Genomic DNA, 25,149 nt, shown 5'->3' with positions numbered 1-25,149 from the left:
CACAGGATTGCTTTTTGACCAATCATTGAGGAGATAGTCTGAAACAGGGTTGGCCATATTCTTTCTGTACACGACTCTGCCGATGTTGGGTCATGAGCGTCCCCAAAAGAGCCGCCAAAAAATATGTTTCTCAGCTGTGGTCCAAATGGGCCTCAGCGGTACTCAGTTGTAATACACTTTTCCACCCTTTGTGGCAGTGATAGAAGCAGGTTTCTTAAGCGTAAACATTATGACTAAATTGATGAAGCTGTATTTTAATTTGCACTTAAATTGTTTTGACTGTTTATTTAAGAAAAATATATTATGATTATTCATTATTAACTTAGTTACATTTTATTAATTTTAGCACTACGTAATGTATGTAAATGTATTTTTCATCAGTCCCTTTGATTAGTATTTATTTTTTATGATCAGCCTGACCTAAGGCTTGATAATAATTTTTGTGATTACCACTTGGTTTCATATAATTTGACAAGGTGTATGCTGTTAAACTGTAACTTGGTTAGATACAGTATAATTATTGAATATGAATAAAATCAAGAGCAAGATTACTACCGGTAATTCATTGTTCATATTTAAGTGGGCCCCATTCCCTTTGTAGTGGAAAAGTTGGGCCCCAAGGTCAAAAAGGTTAACAATACTATCCAGACAACATAACTTATTTTTAGCCAACTAAAGGTGCGCCTGTGTTTTTGGCACAGCATTGGCAATAATGAATGATGTAGGCGGAAGACAATGCACGCAATTTTTATGGTAAAAGCAGTTTTCTGGCTGAGTCAGTCACTCTGTCATTTCGTCAGGTGATTTAAAGCAGTTAGATTATTGTAAAGTTAGTATGTTCTGCAGCCAACGATTAATATTGGAGTTTCACTTTTCTTTCTGGCAATGAGCCACAAGCAGAAGCAGCATAGCATGAAATTGCTGTGGCTGAAATCTATCTATTTTAGAACTTAAACATAAAGGCCACATCACCTCTTGCAGCCTATAAGGCATTCCATTTGTGTTGGATTGCATTTATGCAAATGTGTTGTGCAGACAACACAACTTTGCTGCTCCGCTTTGAACGAGAGACATTCAAAGTCCTTTTAGATTGCAGCTTGAGTTTTTTTTTTTTGCATCTCGTCTCCTTTATTGTTTTCTATTTCGGCAAGAAGCTAATTGCGTTCAAATAACACCCCATGCCTACAACGTTTACTTTCCAATAATGATAGGTTTGAAAAGTGATGGCTACTTTAATCCAGTTCTTTAGGAAGTTCAGATGCCTTTTGAATTTAAATATAAGGGAAAAAATATATATTTTCATCAATTTGACTGCATAGTGCTTAATTACATAACTCATAAGCAGGTTTAATATGGAAATAGTTATCCGTTGCTTCTACATGGGTAGTCAATTGTTGTTGTTCACTATGTGATTACAGATGTTTGCTTATGCCAGTCGTCTTTGCGGTTGATATTTCAAGATCCTTTTCAGAACATTGTAAAAAAAAAAAAATTATACACTGGTGATGTTGTACTGTATTAACGTTTTTTTGTTGTTGTTGTTGTCTAGGTTCCAGACCGAAGTCAACTATGACACTTTAGAGATTAGGGATGGCCCCTCATCTTCCTCCCCCCTGATTGGTGAATACCATGGCACCCAGGCACCTCATTTCCTGATTTCCACGTCCAACTTCCTGTTCCTGTTGTTCACCACTGACAACAGTCGCTCTGCGGCGGGCTTCAGCATCAGATACGAGAGTAAGGATTGGCCGAGTGATTACAATTCTGCAGACATGCGTCGAGTACAGCGCTCTAGGCCTGTCTTCACAAATGTGACATACTTGTTATGTATGCTCACGTGTGCACACACCCTCTTGACTCTGTGCCATTTATGCCTGTGTGATATGAATTCCAGGTGTGAAAATGGAGTCAGACTCTTGTCTTGACCCGGGTATTCCAGTAAATGGGCGTCGCCATGGCAGCAGCTTCTCCATCGGCTCCCGTGTCTCCTTTACATGCGACCTAGGATATACGCTGAGTGATCAGGAGCCCATTGTTTGCGAGCAAAATCATCAGTGGAGTCACGCTCTTCCCAGCTGTGATGGTGAGACTGCTTCAATGATTTTAGCCCCTCTTGGAGACCTGCAGATTATCTTTCTTTAGTAAACAAATGATGTGACAGCCGGTGAAACTCATTTTCATGCTGGCAGAGTTATGTGGCTGAGGTGTTTGAGCTAAAAAAACAAGAACCATAATAATTACAGAGAATATCTGATTCCAGGTGGTTAACACGTCTGCCTCACCGCTAACATGGATGTTAGGTTAATTACAGAATGTAAATTGCCCATATCTGTGAATATGAGTGTGAAAGGTTGTTTGTCTATATTATGTCCTGTAATTTACTGCCTGACAGTTTTATGTGAGTAACATTTACAACAAAAAAAAGGGTTATATATGCGTGGCTAGAGAAGGTCACGATAGAGAGTATTTAGCGTCTCTTTGAACTACAATGTTTAATGTCCGATGAGAGATTATTGCCTTCTTCACTCTTCCCATTTTAGTTATATACATAGAGCTGTTCCACACTGCAAAAACTGATCTAAACAATGATAAGATATACTAAAATGAGATTATTCAAGATCAGAATACAGTGGTACCTCCATATACAAGTGCACTTTTTGTTTTACATTAAGTTGCCTTGAGTTATCAGCATTTTAACCATCAATTGATGTAATATTTTTAGCAGGTTTGTACCATTTGAGCAATAATGAGTAAACTATTTTTACTGGTTGTTTCTGCTTCATTTACACAAGAAGCAAACATAAGTTTTGATTCAACATTTGACATGTGCGTTTGACCGCTAGTCAAAGATTGACATCATGCCGTCCAACCATTGGAACTTAGAAAGTTATGTTGAAAGAGTTGAAACAAAAGACTAAACCAGAGAAACAAATAATTTAAATGATGTCCTACCTGTTAGCAGCCTACCCGGAGAGTCTGCCCCGCTCGAGCGTGGTCAGTCTGCATCACACAAGCTGCAGCCAGCCTGCGGGCATGCAGCTACACACAACCAAACAGCGATCATGTATCCATAAAAATATTAAGAAGCAGCAGACTCTGTGTTTGACAAGTTTCAATTAGTTTGGTCTACTCCTGACTTAACAAACTGGACGGTCGAGCATTGCCTTTGGTACACAGACAAACAAATCGCGTGTTGACTACTTTAACTTCTCCGTCCTTCACTCAAATGCGTCCATGTGGAACATAAACAACAATTTCCTAATTCCTATTGTTACACAACAATGTTTCTAGATAACACAAGAGAAACAGGTAACCTGCTCTATGAAAACAAGTTGCTCATAATAAGATGATAATAAGCGGTCTTGGCAACACTGGACAGAGAAGCAGCCTGAATGTGACATCAACAGGTGTAAAAGAAAAGGCATTTCTACCCTCCTTCAAAACCGCACTAAAAGAACACCTCCTGGCAACTTCAACCCTAAACTAACACCCTTCCTTCCACATCATACCTCTTTGGATTGTAAATAATCAAATGTAAATAACCAAATGTAGATACTTATTCTTATGCTTTCTGATCTCTCTCTCTCTATGTCCACTACTTGCTGTACATATCCTACCAAGTCAGTCCTACACTGTTCCAATGTCCATTTCTCTGATGATGCAATTGTTGATGACTGAAGTGTTGATACCAACCAAACTTAACCCCCCCCCCCCCCCCCCCACCCTCCCCTCCATATCCCACACCCCGGATTGTAAATAATTAAATGTATATACTCTGATGACTATCTTGTGTGATGACTGTATTATGAAAATAGTATATATCTGTATCATGAATCAATTTAAGTGGACCCCGACTTAAACAAGTTGAAAAACTTATTCGGGTGTTAACATTTAGTGGTCAAATGTACGGAATATGTACTTCATTGTGCAATCTACTAATACAAGTTTCAATCAATAAATCAATCAAGCTTCCGTCCGGTCTCCAAGGTAAATACTAAACAATAATATTACATGAATTTATAAAACTACTGTAGTTGTTTGTAGTGCATGCTAATGTAATGTTTTCAAACAATAGTTCTTGTTTAAAAGTTATTTTACTTTTAAAAGGCATTTTTGTTTTAAGAAGGCCAAGCACAGATCAAATTGACTGCAATTTGTTTAAATAGGCCTGGAGATATGAGTGTTTTGAGTTACGAGCTCGGTCGTGGGACGTAATGTGCTTGTAAGTTGAGGTACCACTGTGTGTGACTTGCTCAAATGCAGGAAAAAGAGAAAATATTACGTTATTTCAAAGTAGAAAAAATACAGTGTATATTGCTGGATAAAACGCTGCCAAAATATACAGTACAACATGAACAAAACACACAGAAAGTTTGGGCAAACTAAAAATAACTGTTAAGTCAGGGCCACTTTAGTTCCAACTGAAATGTGTTATTTCTCCTATTTTGTAAACAACAATGATTTGTGTGTGTGTGTGCGCACTTAGAAGAGAATTAGCTGAGCAAATTGACTACTTAGAAGGAGAGAATAATTGAAGAAACACCTGAAGTAAGCTGGCACTGGATCAGCTGATCTAGCAAATTTGCAAGCTTTGTGCCCTGCCTGTACCAACATTACATTACGCTCCATTAATATTAACTATGATAGATACACCTCAGTATTATGATTGCACTTGTATAGGTGTGCTTTTTTTCTCACAGTGCCTCTTCATTTGGCCAAAGTGTTGCAATACAACACATTGTCACAACTGGGGAGGGAACTCATTGGCAAATAAATTCCAAAGCTCACTGAGAAATTGATTGGAGAGGAGGAAATGCAGTCAGCTACACTCCAAGCATTGCATACAAATTACAAAATAAACCACTCACTGGACGATCCATTAGGTACACATGCACCGTTTCATGAAATCAAATTACAAATTTAACAATACATGTTTTTAACAATTATTTTCTAAAAGGTGCATGGGTTGTCAAAAATGCATCACAAATATGGCACAGTTACTTAAAAGAAAATGTAACCAATGTGTTTCCTCCCATTATCGCTGAATGGAAAAATAAACAAATAACATTTGTAGTTTATTTTCCTGCTTTCACAATGCCTGTTGAACCCAAATGCAACAGAATGTTCCCTTAGTTCAGATTATTTCGAACACTGACTGGTTTTATGAGTCAAAGTAAATACTAGAAGATCACTGCTAGATAACTTATAGAGTGGATATTTAACAATGGAGATGATTGATTCTGGCGTAAATTTTTAAAATAAAGATTAGATATTTTTTAACAAAAATAATTAATTACTTTGGATGTTTTTCATTCATTCAGGTCCTTGTATTCTCAGGGCATTCAATCCATTGCAGCAGGACTGTTTGGGCATGAACTGATGAAGCATTCTTGGATGAGAGGCAAAAAGTCTTCTAAGACAAACTAAACATTTTAGTTATGATCGATTGATAATAATAATAATTAATATTGTTGTATCTTTAACAGGGTACGATACGCTATCTTTTTAAATGATATAAACTCCTGTTTCCATACCAGTCTTGCATTAATTGGAATTGTGGTGGCCGTAACAAAGGTCTGCATTGATGTAGCTCAATTAATAGATATAAACTTTAGCTGTGTGCCGACAGCAAGCCCAAGCCAGTAGGGGGGAAGTGCCAGCGCATTCTATAGCTGTAGATGGCACAAAAACGAAAACAACAAGAATGTTGGCACATCGTGTTGCATTTGGTTGCAAAATATGCCATACGGTTGAAACAAGGATACTGGGAATAATCTTTTTTCCGGACGCACCAAACCAAAAGTACTTTTCATCTACGCAATTCAAAGAAAGAAAAAAATAGCATTGCCAATAAAATATTATAATTTGCAAGAATAAAATACATTTTTATTGTTAAAAGAAAATTAATTAAAAAAAAACTTGTCCAAAAGGAGCAGGAAGAAGCAAATATTATGTCCTGCCCCAACAATCAGATAAAATAATGTGATTATTGATCAACAATACAATATATATTCACCTGATATAAACAAATAATAAGTATTTTATTACAAGATACATATAATATATAATTACATTCACAGCAGCACGGCGGAACAGAGGTTAGTGTGTGTACCTCACAATACGAAAGTCCTGGGTTCGATCTTTCTATGTGGAGTTTGCATGTTGTCCCTGTGACTGTGTGCATTCATGCAAGCACATAGCTATCGACGCAAGCAAAGCAGCAGCAACACCAGCTGACGGAGCGTCAGCATCCGTCACTGCTCACTGAGGACGATGACTACTGCTTGCTTTCACCTCAGTCTCCAAGACACAATAAAGTCTCTAATATCCCCGGGAAAAAAGTCACAAGATTTAGCTGTTTTCTAAAGAAGCCGCCAAGAGAATTGACAACATTGTCGGCACGCCATCCTCGAGTACGTGTTTTGCTTTAAGATGATATTTTAAACTTCATGTGCGCCGATGTTTAAAACGTTTGTTGCTGCAATACCAACAAGTTACCTTAGTTTCATCAAAAGTTCTGTTTTAAAGCAAAATGGGCAGCCCCTCAACGCAATCACAGACCGCGTAAAAAATGTGCGCGTCTTCCAGGTTAAGGATTTATATGATTAATCTTCATTCATATTTGCTAACGCAATAATCTATTTATATTAATCCCATGTGTTAACACAGTAACATTGTCAGCCCTAATAAATACATTATACCTTTAAGATAGTTGATGTTTTTTTATCTTTTTAGGGTACCTATCAAAAACCTATCAAGACAGTTTCACACAAAATCAAGTCATGTCATAGAATATAAAACATTCATATACATCATTAATATGACGAAGGAGGAAGAAAAGATTGAGGACTATACATGAAATGAAAGATTCGTTTCACTTACCTCTACTTGGAAAAATGGCTAAATCATTTTGTGTCTGCTGTTATTATTCACCTTGTCATACAGCTCAGTGCTCCTCACATACGGTATGCATTGCCAGTCCATCGCTCTTCTCTGGCTGAGCTCATTCACAGACCTTTAAGGATGCATCTTTACACTAGATAATGTCTACACACAAATGCTTCTTTCAACACGGGTCATTTAGTTAGCCGACATCCTAGTTTGATGCGAATCCCAACAGGCGTGGGTAAAACAGGGCGCCGGTTTATCAGGAAGGGAGAGAGCAGGGCGAGATTGGCTGTCATCGCAACTCAACTCTATTGAAATATGACAAGCGAGGAGGAGTTAGCGGCGGATAAACAAAAGGGATGGGAAGGGGCCTGGTGGTGGGGCACAACAGCCCTCCATGCACAGATGAAAGAGTGCTTTTAAGGTATGTTTTATCATTTAAGAGATCGTTGATCGATCGATGATTATTTTATAATACAGTCGTCCATCGCCACATCGAGCTTCGGATATTGTAAATATTTTGGCCTAAATTAAACATTTTGAACTAAAAATATATCAATACTACAGTATCAATCACTAGATGAAGTTAAATCAATCAAAACACACTGTTCAGTATTGTGCACACTGACTCAACCTCCAATAGCGTCCAGGTCTGCCTTGACGAGTGTAAAGGTGACTGTGTGGGTGTTATGTCATGTCAAGAGAGCTCTAACAATGAATAATTGTATTTAACAGGTTTTTATGCTCTAGCCATGAAAATATTAAATATTTAATTAATAATTCTTACTCAGTTTACCAGTGTTGCAAGGGTTTAAAGTTGTCCCAAATTGAAGTGACATATTTAAGATTTTTTTATTTTTTTATTCTGTTTTTTGCTAGCAATTTGTTTGTCTTCTGAAGCACTTGAAGGTAATTGGATTTAAATGAAAGATGGGAGAAATGAAAGAATATTACTCTTAGATATTGGTTATACGAGTGATTCTCAAACTGTTGTACTTGTACCACTTGTGGTATGCGGGCTCTGTCTAGTGCAGTGGTTCTTAACCTGGGTTCGATCGAACCCTAGGGGTTCGGTGAGTCGGGCTCAGGGGTTTGGCGGAGGTCAAGACACACCCGACTCATCGTGTAAATAAAAACTTCTCCCTATCAGCTGAAGTCAGACTGATTTGCAGGTGTGTAATTTGTTGTGAGTTTATGCACTGTGTTGGTTTTGTTCTTTGAACAAGGTGATGTTCATGCACGGTTCATTTTGTGCACCAGTAATAAAACATGGCAACACTTTAGTATGGGGAACATATTCACCATTAATTAGTTGCTTATTAACATGCAAATTAGTAACATATTGGCTCTTAACTAGTCATTATTAAGTATGTATGAATGCCTTATTCGGCATGGCCTTATTATAACCCTAACCCTCTAACCCTGGCCCTAACCCTCTAACCCTAACCCTAACCAAATAACTCTAAATTAAGTCTTTGTTACTTAGAATATGCCCCCCTAGTGTCCAAAAAACTCTAAATTAAGTCTTTGTCACTTAGAATATGTTCTCCATACTAAAGTGTTACCAAAAACATATAACATTGTCTTTAATTTGAAAAAAATATATATATATTTATATTTTTCACTAAAGAAGGGTTCGGTGAATGCGCATATGAAACTGGTGGGGTTCGGTACCTCCAACAAGGTTAAGAACCACTGGTTTAGTGGTACGCCAAAAATCACTTTTTTTAAAGTACAGTGTTTTATTTTCCCATTATTCAAACAAAGTGTTACTATTCAAACTGTGTGAAATGTTACAGCGGTCAAAAATATCAAACATACTTGTTAAACAAAATCTCTGCCTGTGAGGCAATGGTCGCATACTAGCAAGATTAGTCGTGTTCCCAAGATGCAGAATAGCAAAAAAAGTGAAGGTAAAAATAATATTTAATCCAGTGCGACAAAAATAAACAAAAGGCGAGTGCAGCTGGGAAGTGCTCTGAAGCATAGGGAAGTATGCAAAACAAAGAGGCTACATAGTAAACAAAAGAGAATGCAAAGACGTATGCAACGATACGTGCGGCAGGAGAAGTGTCCTCACCCGTACATGACAAATTCCCGACAAAGAAGGTAACTAAAGGCTCAATTTAAATAGTCCTGATTGCTAACAGAAAGCAGGTGCACGGATGAGCGCTCAAAGGCAGGCGTGAAGGTGCTGCAGGAGAACACCAACAAAACAGGAAAAACCATCAAAATAAGACAGGAACAAAAAATTTAATGTGGGTCATTATGGTGGTGCTTGGGGAACCAAATTCTGTCTATGGTGGTACATGGTATAAAAATGTTGCGAACCACTGGGTTATACTGTACAGTATGTGTGACTTGCCTAGAGTAAGTCAGCAATCTATGTCCAATAACTCCTTCAGCAATAAAGCAGCAATAAATGGGTTATACTTGTATAGCGCTTTTCTACCTTCAAGGTACTCAAAGCGCTTTGACAGTATTTCCACATTCACCCATTCACACACTGATGGCGGGAGCTGCCATGCAAGGCGCTAACCAGCAGCCATCAGGAGCAAGGGGTGAAGTGTCTTGCCCAAGGACACAACGGACGTGACTAGGATGGTAGAAGGTGGGGATTGAACCCCAGTAACCAGCAACCCTCCGATTGCTGGCGCGGCCACTCTACCAACTTCGCCACGCCGTCCCCATCGTTGGTTGATTGGTGCCAGAGAGTGCTGCTGAATGACCAAGTTTGTTGGCAGTCAGAACCATTGCAGTTATTGTGGTCTTCCATCTTTTTTTACATAATTTTAGCGTTATTGAACTGTGCATGTATCAAAAGCTCAAGAAACCTCATATAAATGTCTTGTTTCTCACTTCATCCTCATGAAAAAGTCTTAAACCTAACCTCATTGTAGAAATGCTTGTGACTTATAAAATGGTATTTCCTTCCTGCAATTATTTTAATATCAACCATGTCAGCCCTCAGTTGAGTTCACAGAGGTCCAGCAATTATATGTTTTGCACATTTAATAAAGTTCAAATGGACTTGATTCTGGTCCTTTTAACAGAAAGTGGGAATTGAGATCAAAGAGACATGCCATTAACTGACCTGACTGCACTTTTTTAAAGCTTAAAAATATGTTTTTGTGTTCCCATAGCTCTGTGTGGAGGTTATGTCTTTGGGAAAATTGGCACAATTCTTTCACCGGGATTTCCGGACTTCTATCCCAATTCTCTAAACTGCACCTGGACCGTAGAGGTGTCTCACGGTAAAGGTAAGAGCACAACTACACAATGTTAGCTCTCCTGCGTGAACAAAGACATCGCAACTAGAAATCTTTTGACGGTTACATTCTGTGTTGTTTCCTATTTCTGACACTGGACTCATCTTTTGACCCATCTAAAATACAAACAACTGTAATTTCCAAACTATAGAGCGCACCTAAGTATAAGCCCCACCTACCAATTTTTTGGATGAATTATATTTTGTACATATATTGACCGCACAAGTCTATAGGCCGCAGGTGTACACATTGAAATGTGAAATATGTACACGGATACCTTTGTTCATTCACAAGTTTAAAAAAAGGCAGTGCCTGCAACACGGAATACAGTAGCCTCCTCCTGCGGGCTGAAACTGCTGAAGTTATTCATCGCACGGTGGTCCGTCCTTTTGGGCCCCGTTAATGGTGGTTGATATCCGTTCCGTGAGGCGTTTGTTTCCTTTTTGGTGGCTAGTTTGATCATCTTCGGCTTTTAGGGTGTGTCTTGTGCATTTCGCCAGGTCTTTTCCATGATTAGGGTGAGTCCATAACAAGCTAAATGGCTGACTGAATGATTGTGTGAGTGCGCCTGATTTAATATGAACAATTTCATTGACCCACCTGGCAACTTGCCAGCAATTTCATTGGTCTGATGTGATAAGGCTAAATTTATTGGCGATATTCTGAAGCTCCTGAACCCTGAAAAACCCTACATTAGCCAAAGCACTGTATTAAGCGCAGGGTTCAAAGCATCGGAAAAACGTAGTGACTTATAGTCCGGAAAGTGCATTATGTAAGCGTGGTCACGATCACAATGTATCCCACTGAGCATCTACCACTTGTTTATGATACTGTTAATGATTATTCGTGAAAACAAGCAAAGTCTGCTCAAATAACATTCAATTCCATGAGAGAAATGTCATAACATTATTAAAATGTTAGAATTAAATTAATAGCCTCATGTTGAGATTTCAAGAACTGTTTTCTTGATGGCAGAATTTAAATTTAGATGAATCACCAGACCTTTTTGTTGTTGTTTTGAAAATTACAATGTCTTTGTAGCAAATTATTAGGCAGCACGGTGGAAGAGGGGTTAGTATGTTTGCCTCACAATACGAAGGTCCTGGGTTCGATCCTGCGCTCGGGATCTTTCTGTGTGGAGTTTGCATGTTCTCCCCGTGACGGCGTGGGTTCCCTCCGGGTACTCCGCCTTCCTCCCACCTCCAAAGACATGCACCTGGGGATAGATTGATTGGCAACACTAAATTGGCCCTAGTGTGTGAATGTGAGTGTGAATGTTGTCTGTCTATCTGTGTTGGCCCTGTGATGAGGTGGCGACTTGTCCAGGGTGTAGCCCGCCTTCCGCCCGATTGCAGCTGAGATAGGCTCCAGCACCCCCCGCGACCCCGAAAGGGATAAGCGGTAGAAAATGGATGGATGGAGCAAATTATAGTATTATAGAATGACTACTATGTTTAAGGGTGTGTCGTGGCACCTCTTTAATGTGCACTAGAGTAATGTCAAGCTTCACTTGATCATGAAATTCCCTTTTTGGGTAAGGACATATCTAGTTAAGTGTGTAAGTCTTTGCATTGTGTATTTGTATCTTATTTAACGTCCACAAACAGTGTGTATACATAAATATGCTTCTGGTGTGTATCTTACTAAAAAGTACTTTCTGTCTGGGTCTGTCCATCAACCATCTAAACGTCTATTCACCTGTCTGTCAATCCCTCCATTTAACCGTGACTTTTCCCAGGAGTTCACCTGATCTTCCATACTTTCCATTTGGAGGAGAACCACGACTACTTGTCCATCACGGAGGACGGCAATTTCCTGGTCCCAGTAGCCCGATTAACTGGCTCAGTGCTGCCCCCTAGTGTTAGAGCGGGGCTCTTTGGAAATTTCAGTGCCCAGCTACGATTCATATCAGATTTTTCCATGAGTTACGAGGGATTTAACATTACATTCTCAGGTAAGATGGCTGTTTTTTAGATTTTTTTTATAAAGATATCTTCAAAGTTGTATAACCAATAGACAAATGGTCAAAGATTTGTGGGCTATCAGTCCCTCCCAAACCACTGAAAAAAAGCTTCGCTAAATGTCTGCCCTGTTTTTTAACCAATTTTGCTTTAATTTTATAGGCATTTGCTAATCAGTCGACCCAATGTGTGCACCAAATGTAATGGTTATTTGGCTGAACACCCGTAATTTACAGTGGGTGTTTTTCTAGATAATCAATGTATACCCTTTTGTGTGCAGGAGTCCAAAAGTAGAATACTTAGCTGACACAAAAATACATAGTTATGTAGAAAAAATATGACACCTGAATAGGTGGACAAAGACTGCCCTTAAAGTCATGCAGTATAAAAGTGTGAATATCCATGTCTTCAGACTTTATGTGGAAACCTAATGTCTTCCCAATTTGTACAGAATACGACTTGGAGCCTTGTGAGGATCCAGGGGTACCTGCGTTTAGCAGACGAACGGGATTCAAATTTGAAGTCGGTGACTCGCTAGACTTCTCTTGTTTCCACGGTTACCGACTTGAGGGAGACGGCAAGATCACTTGCCTCGGTGGAGGCAGGCGAGTTTGGAGCAACACACTGCCCAGATGTATAGGTGAGACAATCTATTATACATACAAACTAAGATAAAGTGCGTTGGAGCGTTGTACAACTGAACTCAAAACACGTTTTTTGCTGCATTTCATTTAAATAGCAGTTTGGGAGGAGTTTATGCACAGTGTGATAAATTGGTAGTTTGCCGCTTTATTCTCATTGTCACTTTTTATGCTTGATTCTTTGCAAGGATATCTGGTAATATAAAATCTTCTTGGATGGTTATTGGAGGCATTTATTTTAAAACTTGTAAAGGTCCTTATCTTATTCTCATTGTTTGTTTATGCTGTAAGCATTGGTTTGCTTATATACTGGAAATGTCCTCACTTTATCTCGCCAAACACTCCTCGGGGAGATCCTTATATCATTAACTGCAATATGAGATGTGTTAATACTTTTGTTACTCTCATTTTCCCTATTCTAATTTATTCACACTTTTTTTTAAAGGCTTTTGTTCATCTCTCGTTCTCTCTCATTCTTCATTAATGGTTTTACCATTATTTTATTTAAAATGTTGTCTTTGTTGAAAGTTAATTTGATATTACAACTATGGCATGTTGCCCCATTATACTTTAATGATTCTCTTTTATTTTTTACATCCAAATAGTGGCCATTCCCACAATTTATATTTTATATACATATACAGTTTCAGTCTTGATTTAGTTCTGATGATGCATATATTTTGCATAATCATGAAGTCCAAGCTAAATGGATACACTCCTTATTTTGCTCACTGAAGAGACATAATCCTCTGTGCACCTTCTTAGTAGATCAGCTTTGCGTGCGCTATGAAATTTGCACATATTTTGGTACACGCAAACCTTTTGTAGATCAGGCCCATACTGTACTGAATTTAGGAGCCATGTTCTCATCTAGTGGCCAATACTACTAATGGTATGTTTGTCGATTTAGCCATTTGATTGCTTAAAAAGTCTTTTTGCAGGCTTTTAAATGCATAAATATTTACAAAAAAACAAACAAACAAAAAACAAATCTGCAACATTGTTAAAACTTTGAAGTTTGATGTGGCAAGGGACAACTGTACTCATGTAGACTTCGTTTGTTTTTCACTCTTGTGGTTATGTTTGACTATTGGGGCTTTAAATGCTTCCCACTTCAGGATCCTTTTTTTTGTAAAGTACATTTCAGTCTATGTCAGATATGGAACTGAGTGTCTTGCCCTTTTATTTTGTCACACAAGCTGAGTGTGGAGCCACCTCTTTGGGACCAGAAGGTGTTCTGGTCTCTCCGAACTTTCCTTCCAACTACGACAATAACCATGAGTGCATCTATCGCATCACCACAGAGAAGGGACAAGGAATTATGCTTAAAGCCGAAAGCTTCTCTCTGCAGGATGGAGACTATCTCAGGGTATTTGTCCACACACGCACATGCACATGCACACGCACACGCACTCACGCACTCACACATGCACTCAAGCAAGAACACACGCATATGGATAAAGTGCATAAACTTATATTCAGATTCACACACACAGAATACAAGTCAGGACCACACATGTATGATTTACTTTTTACACCAACCCACTTCAACACACAATTACATATTTTGCTATTTGACACCAATAAGGTCTATACTGGAACAAACAAAGCATCAATTAAAAAGTAGAATCTTACATAAAAGATCAAGACTCCAAATTTATAAGCACACTATTTTTTTTGAGCAATTAATAAGTATGTGCATTATTTATGTGCATTGATTGCATAGAGTAAAAGCAAATGCTTGTGAAAGTACATACAGTACAGTACAGATGGGTACATTTGAACCAATAACAACTGGTGCCTGGGAAAACTCAACAATACCAATGTTCAGTACTTTTGTATGTTAATGGGTTAATAATTTATTATTATTTGACATTTAACAGTGAGCTGATGATGATAACTTTGCTGCATAGTTGTTGCTGCTTGATTTATTACACTACTGAGTCTCATTTGCAAGTATTATATACAAACTCCGTTTTCATGAGTTGGGAAATTGTGTTAGATGTAAATATAAATGGAATATAATGATTTGCAAATCATTTTCAACCCATATTCAGTTGAATATGCTACAAAGACAACATATTTGATGTTCAAACTGATAAACATTTTATTTTTTTGCAAATAATTATTAACTTTATAATTTGATGCCAGCAACACGTGACAAAGAAGTTGGGAAAGGTGGCAATAAATACTGATAAAGTTGAGGAATGCTCATCAAACACTTATTTGGAACACCCCACAGGTGAACAGGCAAATTGGGAACAGGTTGGTGCCATTATTGGGTATAAAAGTAGATTCCATGAAATGCTCAGTCTTTCACAAACAAGGATGGGGCGAGGGTCACCACTTTGTCAACAAATGCGTGAGCAAATTGTTGAACAGTTTAAGAAAAACCTTTCTCAACCAGCTATTGCAAGGAATTTAGGGATTTCACCATCTACGGTCCGTAATATCATCAAAGGGTTAAGAGAATCTGGAGAAATCACTGCACATAAGCAGCTAAGCCTGTGACCTTCGATCCCTCAGGCTGTACTGCATCAACAAGCGACATCAGTGTGTAAAGGATATCACCACATGGGCTCAGGAACACTTTAGAAACCCACTGTCAGTAACTACAGTTGGTCGCTACATCTGTAAGTGCAAGTTAAAACTCTCCTATGCAAGGGGAAAATCGTTTATCAACAACACCCAGAAACGCTGTCGGCTTCGCTGGGCCTGAGCTCATCTAAGATGGACTGATTAGAGATGCGCGGTTTGAGGACACAACCGCGGAGTCCGCGGATTATCCGCGGGTCGGGCGGTTGAAATAAAAAAAAATTAGATTTTATCCACGGGTCGGGTCGGGCGGTTGAAAAAAAAAAAAAAAAGATTTTAAATAGATTCAGGCGGGTGGCAGTAAAACCAATTCGGAAATATATATACATAGTTAAATGTTGTTACCCACATACGAAAAACGAGCAGGCACCTGCAGCATATGCCACAACAGAAGAAGAAAAAAAAAAGAGAATGCAACGCCGGCAGCAAACGTGGTATGCGACAAACTAAAAAAGGGAATACTAAAGACCAGGGGAAAAAAAGGCCAGAAAAGTTCAGCGTGGACTCGTTTTTATGAGGTTGTAAATCAGGATGATAGTAATGCTGGCTACGTGATTTGCAAGAGCTGTGACGCTGTTTATGTCTACGACAGTCACAAAACCGGGACATCTAACATGGTGCATCACATTTGTGCAAAACCCCGAACCTCCACAAACACCCTGAGCATGAGCAGTTTCGTCCGCCGTGATCCCAGAAGAGTGCCACAGGATGTTAAAACAAGATAGAACGCAGCTGCCTGCAGCAGTTTGAGTGGCGCGAGCGCGCTTGGAGGTGCGCTCAGCGCGGCTCCCAGATGATTGCGCACTAGTGTGTGTCTGGGCCGTGACAGCGTGGCACGCATTGAATGTCTCTGCTCAATTGGATCAGTCTCCTTTCTTTAACAGGCAAAAGCTTTATAACCTCACTAATGCCTTGCATTGTCTATATTAGATATATAACAATGGGCGGGTGCGGGCGGGTGCGGTTTTGATTAAATGTTAGTTCGGGTGAATGCGGATGGTTGACGACTTTTGTGATGCGGTTGCGGATGAAATAATTGCCTATCCACGCATCTCTAGGACTGATACAAAGTGGAAAAGTGTTCTGTGGTCTGACGAGTCCACATTTCAAATTGTTTTTGGAAACTGTGGACGCTGTGTCCTCCGGACCAAAGAGAAAAATAACCACCCGGATTGTTATAGGCGCAAAGTTGAAAAGCCAGCATCTGTGACGATATGGGGGTGTATTAGTGCCCAAGACATGGGTAACTTACACATTTGTGAAGGCGCCATTAATGCTGAACGGTATATACAGATTTTGGTGCAACATATGTTGCCATCCAAGCAACATTACCATGGACGCCACTGCTTATTTCAGCAAGACAATGCCAAGCCACGTGTTACATCAACGTGGCTTCAAAGTAAAAGAGTGCGGGTACTAGACTGGCCTGCCTGTAGTCCAGACCTGTCTCCCATTGAAAATGTGTGGCGCATTATGAAGCCTAAAATACCACAATGGAGACCCCGGGACTGTTGAACAACTTAAGCTGTACATCAAGCAAGAATGGGAAATAATTCCACCTGAGAAGCTTAAAAAATGTGTCTCCTCAGTTCCCAAACGTTTACTGAGTGTTGTTAAAAGGAAAGGCCATGTAACACAGTGGTGAACATGCCCTTTCCCAACTACTTTGGCACGTGTTGCAGCCATAAAATTCTAAGTTAATTATTATTTGCAAAAAAAAAAAAAAGTTTATGAGTTTGAACATCAAATATCTTGTCTTTGTAGTGCATTCAATTGAATATGTGTTGAAATGGATTTGCAAATCATTGTATTCCGATTATATTTACTTCTAACACAATTTCCCAACTCATATGGAAACGGGGTTTGTAGTAGATTTTGCATGCAGTTGTTTTTACAAAACGTTAAATGACAGTAATGTACAGTATGAACTACGTATGTTGTGTTGCCCAGCTAGAAAGTAGTCTTTGCCATAAAGCTGGGTGTGCCAGTCTAGTTTTTTGTTGAGCCCCACAAAGTGTTTACACTGTAAGTATTATACCTTTTACATACCATCTGTTTGATTGTAACATGCATCTTAGTTGTAAGTTGCACACAATTTGGAGGTTTAAAAATTGCCATGTAAAATCGCTATGGCTAATCAGTAACATGTATATGGCACAGCTTATGTAAATTAGCATCGAGCTAGCACATTTCGAAAAGCTGAACCTCATTGTACGGTTGAGTGTCTTTTATCAGGCATATTTGCTTTATTTGCATGGAAAATTGCAACGTTACCTTGAGGTGGTCCAGCTGCGTCTGCTTTGAGTGCTGCTTGAGTGCTTGTTTGAGCTAAGTGTTTGAGCCGGTGTTGAGTCTCTGCCACCGGATACGACGTCATATGTAACAGAATGTATCAAAATAAGGCACCTTTTGATTTTATGTACGGTACTGATGGAATTCAATTGGTACCTATAAAAGTACCAAATTCGGTATCCAACCCTTCATGTAGTTTTGCAGAAGAGAGTTGCAGCTGTCTTATTAGGAAATATATGACAACCCTGGTGCAAGTAACACATATTACTCATAGTAATACAAAAAGTGGTGGTGGTTTTAGATGTGAAGTGAACTGAATTGTTATTTTGATATAGCGCTTTTTCTCTAGTGACTCAAAGCGCTTTACATAGTGAACACCATTATATTTATTAGCCACATTTAAACCAGTGTGGGTGGCACTGGAAGCAGGTGAGTAAAGAGTCTTGCCCAAGGACACAACGGTTGTGAGTAGAATGGCGGAAGCAGGAATCAAACCTGAAACCCTCAAGTTGCTGGCACAGCCGCTCTACCAACTGAGCCACGCCGCCCTATGTGGACCACATACGCAATTGCCCAGGGGTGCATTCTGTAGGGGCGCTACAAGAGTGAGGGCAAGGAATTTTCATATTTGTTTGTGTTCAATGGTGCCCCCTTGGTTTGTTGGGAGAGTATCATCACAAAACAACATACCGTATTTTTCGGACTATAACTCGCAGTTTTTTTCATAGTTTGGCCGGGCTCCAGTGTGACTTATATATGTTTTTTTCCTTCTTTATTATGCATTTTCGGCAGGTGCGACTTATACTCCGGTGCGACTTATACTCCGAAAAATACGGTATATGTCAATGTAAACAAGGAAAGGATGACAAGCACATTTGAATTAGAATTGGGGCGGTATAGGTCGGTTGGTAGAGCGGCCGTGCCAGCAACTTGAGGGTTCCAGGTTCGATCCCCGATTCCGCCATCCTCGTCACTGCCGTTGTGTCCTTGGGCAAGACACTTTACCCACCTGCTCCCAGTGCCACCCACATTGGTTTAAATGTAACTTAGATATTTGGTTTCACTATGTAAAGCGCTTTGAGTCACTAGAGAAAAGCGCTATATAGATATAATTCACTTCACTTCACTTCACTTCAATTAGCACGATTGCAACATCGCAAAATCATGTAAGCAGTGGAGGCTTCTGGCATACAGCGGCAGGGCAACATTGACCCTAGAACCTGGAGAAAAAAACACTGCGAATCTGAAAAAATTGCATCTTAAATTTGTTAAGAAAAAAAAGGGAAAACTGCCGAAAAAGAGGAACATTTCTATCGGCACACACATTTAGAAAATCAAGACGTCATTTCCTGCAATTGGTTGCATTTAGATTTATTTTCATCTACCAACCTCTTTTAGCTGTCTTTTTGACACTTACTTGTCACATGTATTTTTTAATTTAAATTATTTTTTAGTAGATAATTTACTAACATTATTATCATTGAAAATGCAATGTAAAACTATATAACAAGCATGCAAAGAACTGTTTCAACAAATGTGTCCCATTTGGCAACTCTATCCTGTAGCCACTGCAGAATTACGTCAAATTATCTCAAGCCATCTCACGTCTGATGTCCCCATTGCGTCGTGTACGTTAAGAGCAGCGATAATGGTTATTTTACAGTTGTGACTTTTGACACAGACGCTATCTAAAATTGTTTGTGTTCCCGATGCCTCCTAGCAGTATTATCAGGCCTGAGGGTATGGTTAAGCCAGTATGTGTTCAGATTGTATTATCACATTTCAGTAGGACTGTTGACTGAGCCCGTGTGTGGTTGGATTGTATTAGCAGGGCTTCGTCTGACTTTCCAAAAAGCTTAATTTGATTAAAAAAAATATATAAAAAATGGTGCAAATGTTTCCAACGAAATAAGCATTAATAAAGAATAAATCCTGTTATTTTAAGGTGACATCATTGTGGCCAACAATCAACTCCGATGAACATTTTGGTATGTCATAGAAGGCAGCTGTTTTTTTTGTCGTATATGTGAGACTATATTAGTTTTGAATAGCGTATGTATAAGGGTATGTGTAGATACGCCAACTGGTGTGTTCGTTGGCAAATTTTACTTTAAAGTAAACCCAGATTGTACTTTAGATCAAACTTAGCAAATTTTAAGTAAATAATTGATGTGCATTTAACTAAAACATTTAAGAAATGTTCATGTATGACATTCTGACGATAAAATGTATTTGCATCCAAATATTGGTCTCTTTAAATTAATCTGCAATGTGCAAGAGAGTAGCATTCTGTCATTAATTATGATTAGGGCTGTCAAAAATCAACATATTTAATCGTGATTATTCCCATTTTGTTCATAATTAACTCAAAATTAATCGCGATTAATCACAGATAGATATACTTTTACAGCATTAATAAGTGTACCCTAGACAGATCATTTTAAACACCATGAAGGGACAATTAATTTGCTTTATGGAAATGTGTTTTAAACATTTTTTTTAAACAGCTCAACACAAGAAGGCCAAACACGATTAAATAACAATAAAAGAAAAATAAAAAAGCTGCTGTTTGTTGGTGTCTTGCCAAATTTTGTAGAAATACAAAATTTGTATTCCTGCTGTAGGAGCACTTGCATACACTTCAATGTTTTGATACCAGTTTCACGCATTGATAACACAAAATGTGGTTTGTTATGATCATGCTTTGATTGTCAAAGATGTTTGGTAAAATCAATGTATTCATTTTCTACCACTTGTCCCTTTTGGCGGGGGGCTGGAGCCTATCCCAGCTATAATTTGTGATATTTCTGTGCCTGAATAAATGTGTTTGATATTCTGTACATTACACATATTGTACAAGTTAATGGTCTTTATATTGCTGCATGACAATGTTTTAACATTCTCTATTAATTAATAAAATGTAATATTTAGCCTGCTCATCATTCTGTAATTGAGGACTCGACCACATCATGTTATACAAAAATGTACATAATATTTCAGCCAGCCAGAAAAATCCCCCGCCCCATTTTCCTCAACTATTTATTTAGGTGCAATTATCATAGAATAACATTACAAAACATCTCTGACAAAGCATGATCTTAATGTAAGACATTTTTATTTTGTCAATGTAGTTAAACCGGATTTAAAGCGTAACACTTTTATTTTGAAGACAAAAAAGTGTGTGATAGGGTTGAGAAATGCTGCAATGAGGTGGCGACTTGTCCAGGGTGTACCCCGCCTTCCGCCCGATTGTAGCTGAGATAGGCTCCAGCGCCCCCTGCGACCCCAAAGGGAATAAGCGGTAGAAAATGGATGGATGGATGGAGGTTTGAGAAATGTCTTGACACGTTTTGATGTCGGATTGACTGTTTGCAATGGAAAAAAGTCTCCTTTCGACTTCCTGCCGACTGTTTTTTATTTCTGTTGAGCTTTTATGCCATCTTTATGCAATCTAAACACGGAAGTGAAACACCATCCACCTCTGAACGACGCACGCAGCAGGGATTTACTGCAGTGATGTCATCTCTTCTCACGCTGAAAAATAGCCCTTTCTTGTCGGAAGAACAACTTGCCATGGCTTTAAACCTGATATTTTTCATAAGGTCGCCTTTCCTTTGTCCATTTCTGCTCGCTTGTGGCTCAGCTTGTGGCATATGAACTGCAGCCAAGTTACCCCCCGCTCTGACACGGCCCGAGGGTAAAAAAGGACGCGTGTGGGTTAATGGCCCTAATTATAATTCATCTAAAAGTAATTGTGTGATTATTCAAGTTTAAAAAAAATAATATAATGAAAAATATGATGCAAAAAATTATATAAACCCTGACTGTACTTAAGATAAAACTGTTAAAACAAGTTGTTGAACAAATAAATGTAGTTCTGATAAATGATTACTTGTTTAACACTTTTGAATATATATGTACATTTATATATAAACATATACCGTATATGTGTGTGTGTATATATATACATGAATGTATCAAAACACTGCGGATTACTGTAAACTAAAATGTAGGTTATTTGATTGACAAAGCCTTCGACTTTGAGGATTTCGCTATATCTGATTGATCTAGAGCAGGGGCTGCAACCTCTTTTTCTCAAAATGTTTTCCACCTATTCCACTGGAAATAAAATAGAATTGGGCCAAAAAACGTTTTTAAAATTGTTCATCTTTTTCATTTTTCGTTTTAAAGGAAAAACAATTCCTTCATGTTAAATGAAACTATTTTTTTTATTTAGTTTTTTATTTTTTGGCAAGTATTCATGGTTAACTTAGCCAAGGGGTTGCACACTGGAGAGGCTTCCAGTCTCTTTTACTCGCCTTTATTGCACCTCAGGGTTCAGCCTGTGCACGTTCCAGGCCTCACAGACCGCCGGAAATGATAGAACTCTCTTTGAAAATGCTCACTTTTCTCACTCCAGGGTTGAAAATAAATCTGAAGGAGCCGCAACAAGGAGGTAGAATAACCACATGCGGCTCCAGAGCCACGGGTTGCAGACCCCTGATTTGGAGCCTAGTATTTAACAACAAATCAGTAAGAGGCAGCATATTTTCCAAAAGTTGGAGTGTCTCCTAAAAATATGTTTATTTGGAATCGGGCATATAACAGGCAAATATTGGATATGTTAACTGGGAAGATTAGACAAAAATCCATTGCGCAAATGGTTATAATATGCCAGATTTGAATTGAGTTGGAAAATCAAGGCTCTTCCGAGTGAGCTTTGAATAGAGCAACAAGTGAGACAGAGGGATTTGCTGGATATATTTGCAAATGCCAGATGGCAAATCTCTCAAATTGTTTTTTAAATATACTTATGACTAAAATTTAAAAAAAGTTTCCTTTGTAGGTTGTCTTGGCTTTAGAAATGGGAAGTGAACACCTCCAGAAGAAGCTTGAGGTGAATAATTCCAACAAAAGCCATTTGTTTGACAGTTCCATTAAGTTTAAGGCCAAAAGTGAGCAGATCATTACAGTTCTACAAACTTTTTGCATTTAAAACATGCTAATAACGTGCTTGAACCAAATTTGATCCAATAACCCGACCATGAGGTTAAAAAAAGACGATTTTTGTTATATACGGAAAGAGCTGGTTGGAGGGTTAAGAGAGTCCGCCAGACAGTGGGAACAGGGTGGCAGATGGTGACATGTTGATTTATGAGCTGCAGGGCTTTTCATTAACCATACTGAGTTTTACACAAGCGCACAGCGTCAGAGAGGGAGGGAAAATTAGGGGATAGTGATGTTGGAAGTGGGGAACATGGAAGGGAAAACATGTTGGACATTTTTTTTTTATTACGTTGATTGCTTTCTCGCCTTTGTTTCACATATTCGACTTGTCTACTATGCCGTGTGCTTTGGGTGGAGCATCTTCTTTCACCTCATGTCATAATGTCTAATTTGACAGAAATCTACAGAAAGATACCCAAGCAGAAGTTTGAATTGGATTTTGGTAAAGGACATTTTATTTCACAACTAAACAAAGGTTGAGAAGTTGCACACACGCACAAACACACCTCCTCTGTAGTTACATATGATTTACTAATATTTTTGTAATCATCTGACAGATGGCAAATGACTAATCACTATTTTAGTGAGCCCGCTGGCCAAGTGCGGCTCGCTGGACAAGTGCGGCCCGCTGGCGTCTTCAGTTTGGCCCGCGAGACGCCATGAGCTGGATAAGGAATCCTGCCCGCGAGTGTTTCCAAATTAATTTCACTCATTGCCGCAACTATGTCGCCGTGTTGCAAACAATGAGAGTAAAACAGGTCAATGTCTTTGAATTGTGAAGTGAATATAGCATAGCATTTACTTCCATGACCCAGTCCAAGCAACTTTTCCTAACTTGTTGCGCAAAAAAAATAAAAAATGAAAGCAGCACAAAAAGTCACAGTCGCACATATAACAAACTGCTCACTGAATGTTGCGGATATTATAAACATTTTTTCCAAATACCATAACAAATTCTAAACCACACCCATTTAAATCCATTACAATGCATGATGGGAAAAATGCAAACATTCTCTCCACACTTATCCATGTTTGCCGAATTTTAGCTGCTTGATATTTCTGATTGATTACAAAAATTTAAGGAGGTTCTCAGGGAAATAAACAATGTAGGAGTCGAACTTTCACATACTCTTAATATTCAATTATATTCATTGTTATTATATTTCCATTATAATAATATAATATGTACACATAGGCTATATAGATGGTTACTTAACAATCAGTCGAAAAAACGTTTTGCCCAGTGCCGCCCCCAAGTCAAAAGTTTTGCACTCCGCTGCACTAATAGAAAGAAGATGTTTAGCTTGATGGCAGCCTTGTTTTTTAACCCATCTCGTTGCAATCTTAAGGACTTGCGCTTGTCAGTCCTCTTTCATGGCGATTGGGCTAAACACCCTAAACTTACAGTGGGTGCTTTGTAAAGCACATTGAGCTGTTGGTGAACCCTACTTTTGTGGTCAAACTTTGGAATTGGTGTGGTGTATTTGTCACAAAAATAATAGCACAGGTCACACAATAGGGCTGCATGTTTTGACAAATGTTGACTATTGCGTACAGTGGTTCAGTAGTAGATGAATCATGACTGTACATTAAGTAGGGGTGCTGTAAAAAATGTATTTACATTCAATTGCGATTTTTATTTAGTAACATTCTAGATAAAAAAAGTTTGACCAAGGCATTTTTTCAGTCAAGAGCTTTACTATTAGTTAAAACACAAATGTTCTTTGTAGGGATGTCCGATAATCTCGGACGATAAATGCGTTAAAATGTAATATCAGAAATTATCGGTATCGTTTTTTTTTTGTGTGCTTTGTTTGTTTGTTTTTTTATTAAATCAACATAAAAAACATAAGATAAACTTACAATTAGTGCACCAACCCAAAAAACCTCCCTCCCCCATTAACACTCATTCACACTCATTCACACAAAAGGGTTGTTTCTTTCTGTTATTAATATTCTGGTTCCTACATTATATATCAATATATATCAATACAGTCTGCAAGGGATACAGTCCGTCAGCACACACGATTGTTTGTGCTGCTGGTCCACTAATAGTACTAACCTTTAACAGTTAATTTTACTCATTTTCATTAATTACTAGTTTCTATGTAACTGTTTTTATATTGTTTTACTTTCTTTTTTATTCAAGAAAATGTTTTTAATTTATTTATCTTATTTTATTAATTTTTTTTAAAAGTACCTTATCTTCACCATACCTGGTTGTACAAATTAGGCATAATGTGTTAATTCCACGACTGCATATATCGGTTGATATCGGTATCGGTTGATACCGGTATCGGTAACTAAAGAGTTGGACAATATCGGAATATTGGATATCGGCAAAAAGCCATTATCGGACATCCCTAGTTCTTTGTCACCTATAACACAAAGCTAAAGTGTCTATGAATTGTTTTGATAGCTTAGCGTTTACTGGATTGTATTTAGCTTAGCCCTAACCGTTGGTGGGTATAGTTTATTTTGTTTTGATCAAAACAC

The 25,149-nt window shown here is 38.4% G+C and overlaps 1 protein-coding gene across 1 annotated transcript in view; it reads left to right on the top strand.

The window, feature by feature from the left end:
- Positions 1-25,149, top strand: part of csmd1a (CUB and Sushi multiple domains 1a) — a 1,090,750-nt gene that overhangs the window by 823,186 nt on the left and 242,415 nt on the right. The window contains exons 19-24 of the mRNA XM_061964242.1: positions 1,550-1,737; positions 1,895-2,083; positions 10,032-10,148; positions 11,896-12,111; positions 12,570-12,758; positions 13,959-14,128. Of these exons, the coding sequence (XP_061820226.1) occupies positions 1,550-1,737; positions 1,895-2,083; positions 10,032-10,148; positions 11,896-12,111; positions 12,570-12,758; positions 13,959-14,128 (1,069 nt within the window). The remainder of the gene's footprint in view (positions 1-1,549; positions 1,738-1,894; positions 2,084-10,031; positions 10,149-11,895; positions 12,112-12,569; positions 12,759-13,958; positions 14,129-25,149) is intronic.

This window comes from Nerophis lumbriciformis, linkage group LG06 (genome assembly GCF_033978685.3).
Source record: "Nerophis lumbriciformis linkage group LG06, RoL_Nlum_v2.1, whole genome shotgun sequence".
In the NCBI taxonomy this organism is placed as follows: Eukaryota; Metazoa; Chordata; class Actinopteri; order Syngnathiformes; family Syngnathidae; genus Nerophis; species Nerophis lumbriciformis.
This window is presented reverse-complemented; position numbering and strand designations above follow the sequence as displayed.